Raw genomic sequence first — 12,072 nt, 5'->3', positions numbered from 1 at the left:
GTCAGGATCTTGACATACAGTCTATGCTAGTGTTAAACTTGAGGTCTTTTTGCCCCAGTGTCTTCAGAGAGGAGACTTCAGGCTTGTGCCAGTATATATGGCTTAGGATAGACTACATACATACATATTTTTTTTTGAGATAGGATTTCACTATGTATTCTGGCTGGCCTGGAACTTGCTACTAGGATATCCTATAATTGTATGTATGTTTGTATGTATGTGTACACATGTGTAGTATCCAAAGAGAGCAGAAAGGAGTGTCAGATCCCCTGGAACTGGAATTGTGGATGGTTGTGAGCCACCATATGTGCTCTTAATTGCTGAGTTGTCTCTACAGCCCTACGTTTTTAAATTTTCAGATTTTTCCCCCCCAAGTGATGTAATTTTTTTTTTTTTTTTTTTTTGGATTTGTCTGTATGTGTGTGCTGGCGTGTGCTGGTGCCAGTACCCATGGAAGCCAAAGGTGTCATATCACCTGGAGCTCAAGTAAGCCTAACACAGGTCCTGGAAACATAACTTGGGTCCATGGCAAGAGTGGCAAAGCTTTTATCAATGAGCTAATTCTCAAGCTCCTGGGCCATACTTTTCAAGAAACGTACAAAATACAGTTTTAAAGTAAAGACATCGAATGTGGGTTTCTAGAGGATTTTTCTTGCCCATTTTTATTTGGTATTTGAGCTTCCTAATACAGAACCGCAGGCCCTGCAGGTGGAAAGCACCAAGTGTCTTGTGTGTTAGTGCTGCTGGCCACTTACTAGCACACAGCACCACCGGTGTTGAGCTCAGGTGTGGCAGGCAGTGCAGTTCTTAAGAACACACTTTGCACCCCCTCATGTTCACTCTGTCTGGTCACATCCCATCATCCTTCAAGGCCCAAGGCAGTGCTACTCTCCCCACCTGCCAAGCCCTGCCTGTTTTCTGTTCTGCTGCTGTTAGCTGCATGTGTCAGGGTTCAAGACACATTGTCACTAAGGACATCTAATGTCTTTACCTCCTGTAAAACAAATCACGACTCTTATAATCCTGGTTTGTTACCAAGGAACAGTGGCATTCCCTGGCTCTACTATGGGCTATGGGCTATAATCCCTTGGAGGGTGGAAATCAGGCACACAGCTACTTTTCTATAATCCACCATCAAGACACTGGGTAGGAAACAAAGGCTTGCTAAATATGTGACCACTCTGGTCAACCTACAGAGTGGGATTAATTGGTAGGAGGATAATTAAAGTAATCAAAAAGTGGTTTCAAGCAGAGTGGGGTTAGAGCAAAACAGTATGAACTGACCCTGATAGGTACTGGTGTCCTAGAACATGGTTGCTGACCGCCTAGTGTCACCTAGGATCTCAGGCTCAAGTGCTCTGAAAGGGTCAAGAGGTATGCCTCACAGGAATCTCCTGAGTGAGATAAGAGTGCATGCTGGAAGGTTCCTCTAGGGTGTGTGTTCACCATCATCTTGTACAATCTCAAAGTCATGAGTTCAGAACACTTGCCAGAGACTATAGAGGCACCCTGGCAAAAGCCTATGTAGCAGAAACCTAGACCATCAAGGCCTTAATGTCCAGTAGAACTGCTTGCTTGCTGCTCTGCGTGACCAGGGTCTGCGCAGCTAGCAGGACCATGCTTCCTTTGATGAGAGTAAGCCACGGGAGGCAAAAGATCTCCTGAACCAGGAGAAAATCTTCAGTAGGCAGGTTATGGGATTTGTTTTATACACAAAAGCATGGAGTCAAAGAGGTCAGCATGGACTTTACACATGACATTTGTGTTCTAAAACTGGTAATGGATTTGGGGACCAGCCTGAGGCCAGGTCATACAGATGTCCTTGTGGGCATGAGTCACAAGATGACAAGGCAGCAAACCCTAAGCTGCCTCTGCCCAGCGCTGTGTACATATAGCACATACCTGAATAATTCCCTTCTCCAACTGAACACCACAGCCATCACTCCTTTGTCTGGTTCTATCCTGGGAGGTACATACAGTCTCAGACCAGACAGGCAGGTTCTCCTGCCTGCCCACAAAAGCACACAATTCACCAGGAGAAACTGGATGCAGCTAGGATCGAGGCCTCAGATTAAGCCGATCCATGGCGGGGTGGTAAATAGGAACCTCATTCCGACAGGTACCACCTGTGGGAACCAGTAGAGGCCAACCTTCAGATCAGATTGCCTTCCTGACACCCTAACTTAGGCCTGTGAGACAGTGAGCAGACAAACTACAGGACTGTACTCTGATTCCTGACAGACACAACCCCCCAAAGGGGTTGGAGGAGCCACATTTGTGGGGACCTGTCACATAGTATAGAAAATGAATACAGATGGTTTTTATTAAAGGACAGAACTTAAACTTTAAGGCATTTTCAGAAATTTCCCTAAATATTCCAACTAGACGTATAAGTGCAGACTGTTTACCCTCATTCATATTAGTAATTTAGATGTTACAAATTTCACTTTAAAATCTATTATAATGAATTATGAAAAAACCTTAGGCCCTTTGTTATATAAAATAGGATTTAAAACTTATCCTTTAATATTAATGATATTCATTAGTTCTTTATCCCATTTTAAAAAGATTTGTATAATAAATAGAAACATCATGAGGCAAAAAGTCAAAGAAAGGATATTCTCTGAATGGAAGGATCTGGGCTTGGACATGGTCTTCACAGACCTGGCGCAGCTGCTTGTAGAGCGTCGGGGAGACTTTGTGAGAACAAAGATTTTCAACAGCCTACAACAAAGGGAAAGACGATGGTTCAGTATGAGGGTAGAAGTTCTCGGAAGCCTGTAGTGCTGATGCTACCAGGTACTTCAGTGACCTACATGCTACACGCACACCTGGAACTGTGGGCACTTAGCCACTTGTGCGCAGCACAGCGATGGCAATGGCCCACAATAAGGGCTCTGACTGACAGAATGTTACACTTGTCACCCCTAGGACTTTGGGGGCTGGTACCTCAAGTCTCCAGCTTTGCTCTAGTTCAGTGGCTTCTCTATCTGAACAACAGTACCAGGACTCTGAATTAGGTTTGAGTCTTGTGGCCATTTTCTGATTCTCTGGCTGAGGTGGGCACACATTTATTTATCTTGAAAATGACCATGTGAAACCAGGCAGTGACAGAGGTGAGCAGAACTCTTGACTAAGCCAGGCAGGGCCTCCACCTGAGCGGAAGATAGAAAACTATGATTTCTGAGTGACACAGGCCAAGCCATGATGACCCTTGTTTATTTACTGATTCATTTTGAATAAATTTGTTTTGTCTTAATGAAAAAAAGACAACATGTTTTTGAGGCAGGGTCTCTCTGTATAACTGCCTCTGCCTCCCAAGTGCTGGGATGGGACTAAAGGTGTGCCCACCCCTGCCTGGTGAAAAACAACTTTTGAAGCAGAAAAAAAGTTAAATATTTCTACCTGCTAAAGGAGTATACACACATTCTCACTAGTCCTAATTAAACCTATCTCAAATCTCATTCAAGTGTGACACATAAGAAGAAGTGTCTTCTACCAACAAAGGAGGAACTTTCCATCAGCCCTTTTTCCTCACATCTTGTAGTAGAGGTTCTGCCCCAGATCATGAGCCAGTCCATATATACAAGTACTCAGTCAGTTTTGCATGTGTGCATCCCTGCAACTTCCTTTTTGTCAAAATCAAGTTTGTGTGTGACAAACTTTCCTTCTTAAGACAGTGATTCCTAAGGACCATTTTCTCTTTCTTCTTCTCCAGATACTCTCACTATGTAGCCCTGGTTGCCCTGGAACTTGCTAAATAGAACAGGCTGGCTCCTCAAGCTCACAGAGCTCCTCCTGCTTCTGTCTCTGCCTCCCGAGTGCACCAGCAGCCCCAGCTATGGGCATTTTCTGAGTGCTGACTCCTGAGGCTGAGTCAATAATCCTAACAGTACTTTTCCTAGCTGTGACATGTTGTCACTGTCACTTACTACTACATGAAACCCTGAGATTTGTTTTGTTTTTAATATTAGGAATGCCTCAAAGTGGGCAGCAAACCAACCACACCTGGTGTGGAGATTTTGGATTCTGCTGGTACCAGTTCACAGCTGTTCCTCATATCAACTCACAGATAACAGGAGCAAGGAATCATGGGCTGTGTCACTAGATTCACTGACAAAAAGGACACAAAGGCAAGCAAGACCCAATTGCCTGCCTGGCAAGCTTTCAGAAAGCTGCCACATATACCTAGTTACCCTGGGACCCAGCCATGACAAAGAGACTTACAGGTGTGACAGGGTGGGGCCCCAGGATGACCCTGAACTCACAGCAGAAGACTAGCAGGGCATGACTGATGGCACTTTCTGTGGCAAAGACGGACACATACAGACTTGATGTCTCCCTACTCCTCCTCCTCACCTCCCCCATTCCCACCTGGAGTAGCACTGGGATACTGGACCCTCTAGATGCCCACCTGAAAGAAATAAATGACAATGTGGAATGAGATCAAGGCTCAAGATACAGGCCACAGTGAACTCGAGGAGATACACATCTACCACTGACTTCCAAATCCAATCTGACCTAAGTCTCAAGAAGACTGAGGAAAGAGCTAAACACACACAACTGCAGAGTGCTGAGCAGGGCTGCTCTACTAGGGCAGTTGCTAGGGGACCAGGCAAGTCATAAGGTATATTCTCTGCTTCTGTAGTGAATTTACTCTCTACTGTGTGGCATCCTCAAAGTGATCATAAAGCAATACTGATCTGTTGCAGGATATTTGATCACACAGTGAGAGCCAGTGGCTAGTTGACAAGAATCTGTCACAGAGTACACAGAGGACCCAGTTTACAGATAAAGAGGCACAGGAAGGAATAGGGAGGGACTTGGAGATGTGTGGATTTTTTGGATTTCCTTTTTGGCATAGGAAGTGTGGAGAGAAGGTCAGGTGGTTGTGCCTCTGCTGCTCCTATGATCTATCAGGGTTCACCCCAATATCTGACCCCCGAGTCTTTATTGGTAATAGAACAACTCAGATAAAAACAACAATGGTCGTCTACCATTTCCTAGATTTTTCCACATCAGCTTTTGGTCAGTCCTATCACTTAGTTCTGACAAGACCATTTGGCTTTCTCCTTTAGTAACATGCTTGACAGGAGTGAACCTGGGCTCTTCCTGGAACCTGGCCATTCTGAGGAGTTTGTTCTCAGGCTGACCTCAGCCCTGGGCCTTCTTCTGATGGCTCCTGGAAACACTGTTGTGCACTAGCGTGACCACAGGACCATACTTGAATACATAAGTCACAGATGCATGTGCTCAGAAGCGGTTTGGGCTCAGGTCTTCAGAAGCAAAGAAAGAGATCTGCACCCTCAAAACAGCCCTACTCAAAGGAGGAAGACACAGAGGGTGGCAAGCCAGGAGACTTCCACACCAGGAACTGACCGATGGAATCCAAGGAACAACCAAGCAAACAAGTTGCTGAGCAGAGAGCCAATGGGCTCTGGTGTTTACACAGACTTCAAAACTAAACATATTTCCAGACTGGTAAATCTGGAGCTTTCATCAAAGATGCTGAGGCATAGCGTGACGCACAGCTGCAAACAAAGACCAAGGAGCAGGTGAGCACAGTGCTTGCCCAAGGCCAAAGCTGCCCCTCTGCCCTGCTTCTGCAGCACAGCTACACAGAGGTCTGAGGGTGGGTCCCTGTGGGTGGGTGCCCATGAGATGGAGCAGCTTGAAATGTGTGAGGTCTCCCTAAGATACATCGCTACATATGTGGTATTGGAAAATTCTTGCACTGCTAGGACAGCTAAAACTGGACAGTGCAGTGTCTAAGAAACCGGACATTAAGCTTCAGTGGCAAGATGCATTTCATAAACAAAACTTCCCAGTATTTAGGTCCTTGGTACAGCTTTTGCTCCTGGTCAAAATAACCAAGAAACTAGACAAAGCACATGAAAAGTATTGGGACCTTTAGTGGCTGGAGGTGGATGATCTTTGGGAGGTTTTAGCAATTCCAGCTTCCTAACCAGTTTCCAGTCTGCATACAGGACTGAGTCCAGGAGATGAGGGACTGCAGGGAGTAAAGTCTCCAGGAATCCCAACATACAACAAGGGTGCCCAACCTGGGGTGAGGAAAGTACAATGTCAAGATAAAAACCATCTAGAAGGGTGGAGAAAACAGTGTCAGAGTTCACCCGGGACCTGGAACAACTGGAAACCACAATCAGGTTCCTAGGAAGATCTGCCTCAGTGCTGGGGTCATGGATGCTTACAGCAATGCTCTGCCTCGCCTAACAGATCCTAAAAGCTAGACTTAAAAAGACCAGATAGTCTCCCAAGTATTTTAACTGCATAGTAATATAAAGCTATCTGTCATGCCAGTCAGAATTTATAATGTTGAACATCCAATCAAAGATTATCAGATTTTCCTTAATGGGGGAAGGGAAGCAACCAGAACCAAGGACACAGAGTTAGCAAGTCAGGACAAAACAACAGTCATCAAAAGATTCCATTTGTGCAAAGACGAAGCAGAGCTTTACAAATCTTCAGAAGGACCCAGCTGCACTCTTAGGAAGAAGACAGAATGTGAGGGAAGTCACACCAGTTCAGGAATAGCAGATGAGACATGGTTGAGGACTAGACTCTGAAGACAGGAGGGCTGGAAGTCTCAGGAAGGCTTGGGACAATCACTGAACATTTAAACATCTTTCCATGAAGAAAACCAAGATGGAGCTGGAGATGGCTCAGCAGTCAAGAGTTACTCTTTCAGAGGATCCAGGTTTGATATTCAGCACTCACGTGGCAATTCACAACTGCCTGTAACCCCAGTTGTAGGAGATTCTACACCTTCCATCCTGTGGGCACTAGGTTTGAATGTGGTGCAAAGATGTACATGCAGGAAAAACATCCATACAATAATAATAATAACAATAATAGTAATAATAATGAAAACAATAATTGCTCCACTAGGGAATCTCCTCAAACATTTAAGAAATGACATCAACTGTACACAAGGAAGAAAGAATCATTTTAAACTCATAAGACCAACATTATTTTGACAACAACCTGATGAAAGATATATTAAGAAAATAACACATTAAGACAAAATGAACAAGACATTAACAACTTAACCCAGTACATAAAAAGATAACAGAACGGGGCACAGTGGCAGAAATTTTAATTCCAGTAGCACTCAGGAGGCAGAGGAAGGTGGATTTTTATGAGATTGAGGCTAGCCTATAGTCAGCCAAGGCTACATACTGAGACCATGTCTCAAAAAAAAAAAAAAAAAAAAAAGCAAAACCAAACCAAAACAAAAACCAAAACATTTCAGCCAAGTAAGATAAAGCCCAAGCATTAATGAACACAATGGACAGACTGAGAGCCCACACAATCCCTCAATAGATGCAGAAACACACTTCATTAAACTAGGAGCAGAAAGGACCCTCCTACATGGTGGCATCACACTCAAGAATGGTAAAATGAAACCTTCCTGAGACCCAGAGCAAGACAAGTGGGCTGCTTTCTGCTTTCTCACTCCTAACCATTGTCCCTAAGGCTCTTGCCAGTATAGCAAGACAAGGCAAAGAAAAGACAGGCACAAAATTAAGAAAGGAAAAAGTTTCCTAGTTATACATAATCATCTGGGCAGAAGACCTAATAGGATCTATGGAGCATCTACAAACAGACAAGGCTGCCAAGTTAGAAGGGCAACTTTAATATATAAAATCAACAGTATTTCTATATAACAGTGAGAATCACAAATCAGAATTTAAAATAAGGCAAAAATCCCACAAAAGGTTTGTAACATCTGTACAACACAAACAAGAAATTCTGCTGAGAAATATTTCAAAAGACCCCACAGAGTGCCATCTATCTTTAAGGCTGAGTCAGTTGTCTCTAAACTGTCTAATTGAGTCACCATAATCGTAATCAAAGCCTTCGCTGGCTTCTTGGAAGAAGTCAGAAAACAGATTCTAAGATTCCTAAAGAAATACAAAGGACCAATAATGACTATGGAAAAACACAAAGCTGGAGGCCAACCCTTCCCGATTTAATACCTTGTTACACCCACTCCTAGAGGACAGTTGGCCTTGTCTTTGAGACAGGCAGTTGGGCAACAATGTGCCCAGCACCTGGACATTTACAGGGAAAACACTGCATTTAGATTTTTATGCCACAACACACACAAAAGTCCATAAGATATAGATAACAGATCTAAAGGCAGAACTTTCAACTCTAAACGTCTACAAGATCTTAGATTAGGACAAAGTTTTTTTTTTTATTTGTTTTGTTTTTGAGACAGGGTCTTGTAGCTGTCCTAGAGCTGGCTAGTAGAAGAGGCTGGCCTTGAATTCCTGAATCTCCTCTGCTTGCTTAGTGCTGGGATTACAGGAGTGTGCTACTTTCCCCAGATATGACAAAATGTGTTTTCTTATTTTTTAGGCAGATACTAAAAGCACAACCTAAAAGAACAGCTGATAGACTGAATTTCAAATTTAAATCACTGTACTTCAAAACACATAGATCAGTTAAGGGGTAAGTTACAGACTAGAAGAAAATATTTGCAACTTTTATCTGGAAGGATACAAACTAAAGCCACACATTCAATAATAGGAAAATAATCTAAGAAAATGAAGCTGGGAATATTGGTTTATGTTTGTAATCCCAGAACTTGGGATGTTGAAGCAGGAGGATTATAAGTTTGCAGCTAGAGTGGGCTACATAATGAGATAAAAGGGGGAGGAGAAGAGGAGAAAAGAGGGGAGGGGAGGGGAAGAGGCAGGCAAACAAAGGTTTGAATAGTTAACTTGATCAGAACAGGACAGAATAACAATAGCTGTATGAAAAAATGCCTAATATCAGTGGGGACTGCAAATTAAACCACAGGTAAAAGTGACAGCACCAAATGCTGCTGAAAATGTGGAGCAAACAGAACCCTATACCACTGGCAGAGTGCAAAATGGTACAGGCACTTTGAAAAGCAAGTTTCTTATGAAATTAAGCACATTAAGATAGTCTCCTGGGAGAGATGAGGACCCATGCTCACACAAGGTATGGCCAGGGCTGAGAGCAGCTTTGCTGGCAATGTTTCCCATTGGACACCCAGATTTCCTTTACCTAATGAATAAGCCAACTGTATCATATCCACACTATTCATTAATAAAAATAATATGCACTTGGGGGCACATTAAGAGAGAGGTTAGCTGGGAGTGGTAAAGGGAGGAACGGAGGAAAGTGATATAATTCTACTTTAAGTAAAAACGTATTTTGAAAAATTTAAAAACCAATAAACACCAAAGTGTTAGCACCATGTGTGCACTGTAAAGCACTATTCCAAATAAAAGCTAAATAACAAGAGATGGAAAATGCAAGACTCCTTTTAATAGAAATGGCAGAGCAGCAGTGGGGAAAGGATGGCTGCAAGGGGCTGCGGTTCTTTGTGGGGATGGAAACAGTCTACATTTTCATTGGGTGGCGGTGGCAAAACAACTTCAAATTAGGCCGTTAACATTTATAGGAACAAGTATCAACTCCACCACCCTCCCAATAAACCTACCGGAGCACAAGTTATATGTAAATTATACTTCAAAAAAGCTGATTAAAAAATTATCATGTATGGTGGCGCATTCAACCATGTGGGAAGCTGAAGCAGGAGGATTGCTATTAAGTTACAACCAGGGTAAAATACACAGCAAGCAACTAGTCAGCCAGCGCTGTGTGTCAAGTATCAAAGACAAAGGGATCAGACAGAGGTCTGGAGAGGTGGCTCCTTGATTTAGAGTACATGAGGATCTGGGATTGGCTCCCAGCACCTGTGTCAAAAAGGCTCGAAACCCCCATGCTCAAGCTCTAGAGGAGAGTTCAAGGCCACCTAATCTATATAGTGAATTCCACACCAGCTGTGGATACACAGTGAGACCCTGTCTAGACAAAATAAAAACCTTAAAAAAAAAACAAAAACAACAACACCTTCTCCTTCAATACACAATCAACTCACAAACTTAAGACAAAGAACAGACACATGTACCCCAATCTATGACATAGGCCTGTAATCCCTTACCCAAAATGCTTTGGACCAGCAGAGTCTCCAATTACAGATTTTTTTCTTCTGGATTTGATACTTGAATATGCATGATGATGTATTTGGGGAAATGAGACTCAGGTCTAAACACAAAGTTAATTCATATCTCATATACCCTGAACACAATTTGAAGGTCTGTTTTTACTTTGTTTTCATCATTGTGTGTGGGCATGACAGGTTATGCGTGGGTGCTTGTGCTACTGTGAGATTGGTGGCCAAAGGACATCTCAGCATTCAGTTTTCTCTACCTTTCTGAGGGTTCTGAGGTTCAACCACTGGTTGCCAAGCTTGTTCGGCAAGAGCTTTACCCACCGAGTCATCTCATTGGCCCTAGCTTGAAGGAATTTTACACAATAGTTTCAGCATACATTGTGTTCTGTCTGAGGACAGCCGTGGATCTTTTTGCCCCCGGGTGCGTTGAAAGTTTTGGATTGGATGAGTTTGGGATCGGGAGTGCTCAACCTGTAACAATTTCCTTTGGGTACGACAGCTTACTCTTCTTTTATTGTACTTTCTGTAACTTCCATAAATCCACTTTGTAACCAAGATAAAACAAACCGGCAAGTTCGTGACTTTAGTGTAACTGATTGTATACATGCTTTATCATTACCTAAAGTAAACTATTTAGAGAACATTATTGTATAAAACCACGACAGAAGTGTGTCTGAAACAAGATGTACTTCTGACCATTTTCTTTCTGCTATAGACACTGATCATCTTTAAATTAAAACCACCCGAAACTGTCTGCAAACCTTATTTGCAACAATTAAACCACAGTTTGTGTGTGTGTGTGTGAGGGGAGGGGCGGGGGGGTTATGACAGACGGTTCCTCCTAGCATACTGAGTTTTATGTGTAACAATCTGGCGTTCTGATAACACTGAAGATCACTGGAGCACTGTGGTTCTCAGCCCCCAAGCCCCCTTTCTTCGGGCGATGGGAAAACTCACACCTCCTAAGTAGCCTGATGTAAGCCTCAACACACAGCACTAATCCAGGGCGGCGATCCACAGAAACACCGAGGGCTGACCGAGGGCTTCACGGCTTCCTATGGGGAAGGCTCGGGCCGCAGCTTTCCCCCCACCCGGCACGCGGGCCTCCCTAGCGTCGGCGACCGAGGCTGCGGGAGGAGGAAAACAGCCAGGTGCTCTCAGGCCCTCTCCGCCGCTCACCTGGTACAGCTCCTCCAGGTTGTACCTGATGGATGTGCTGCTCTGGATGGCCTTGACCGCTTCGTGAAGCTTCCGCCACGTGTCCTGAGTGTAGTTGTCAGGCAGCCGCGGCCTGTCTGTGGGGAGAGAGGGTCAACGGCCGCGCGGGGACAAGACAGGCCGGGGCACCGAGGCAGGGCCCGGTAGGGCCAGCCAGGAGGTGCGGGACCAGGGCCAGCTGGGGCGCGGGGACGTGGCGGAGCAAGAGGTGCGGGACAGGTCAGGCTGGAGCGCCGAAACAGGACAGTGCGGGAACAAGGCGGGCTGGGGCGCGGGGACAGGGCCGGCTGGGCAGCCCCAGGAGGCCTTCTCCGAGCGCGCGACCTGCCGGCCGCCCCGTTCTCTCCTCACCGGAGCGCACCCACCTCGGAAGTTCTTGATGACCAGCTTCCTGGAGCCGCCCGCGCCCCCCGGCTTGGCAGGGCCACTGGCCAACGCCGCGGGCTTGGTGAGGCCGTTGGTGCGGCCCATGAGAGCCGAGACGCTGCCCTTCCGCGGGCCCTCGTCCGCCATGGCTGGGCCGGACGCCGCCCCGCCCCGCGCCGCCCGGCTCCTCCTCCTGCCCTGCGCCCGGTCCGTGCGCGCCCGGCTCCTCCTCCTCCTGTCGGGCTCCGCCCGTGAGCGCTCGGCTCCTCCTGCTGCTGCTCGCGGCCCGGTCCGCGCGCCCGAGGCCCAACCGCCGCGGCGCGCACCGGAATGATCCGGCTCGGGCGCGCGGACTCCGCCCAGTGAGGGCTCGGGCGTACGCGGCCGCTCCTGGAGGGTTCTGCACCCGCGGACGTTCTACGACGAATGCTCGCGAGAGGGCGCCGTGACCCCGGCACCGAGTGCTCGGGAGC

The 12,072-nt window shown here is 45.8% G+C and overlaps 1 protein-coding gene across 1 annotated transcript in view; it reads right to left on the bottom strand.

Moving 5' to 3' along the window:
• Cul4a (cullin 4A) overlaps nucleotides 1–11,854 on the bottom strand; it is a 36,476-nt gene extending 24,622 nt beyond the window's left edge. The window contains exons 1-3 of the mRNA XM_051182017.1: nucleotides 11,599–11,854; nucleotides 11,195–11,310; nucleotides 2,621–2,724 (exon numbers count right to left, since the gene is read on the bottom strand). Of these exons, the coding sequence (XP_051037974.1) occupies nucleotides 2,621–2,724; nucleotides 11,195–11,310; nucleotides 11,599–11,746 (368 nt within the window). The 5' untranslated portion in view covers nucleotides 11,747–11,854. The remainder of the gene's footprint in view (nucleotides 1–2,620; nucleotides 2,725–11,194; nucleotides 11,311–11,598) is intronic.
• Nucleotides 11,855–12,072: the final 218 nt, after the last annotated feature.

Source organism: Phodopus roborovskii, unplaced genomic scaffold (assembly GCF_943737965.1).
Source record: "Phodopus roborovskii unplaced genomic scaffold, PHOROB, whole genome shotgun sequence".
Lineage (NCBI taxonomy): Eukaryota > Metazoa > Chordata > Mammalia > Rodentia > Cricetidae > Phodopus > Phodopus roborovskii.
This window is presented reverse-complemented; position numbering and strand designations above follow the sequence as displayed.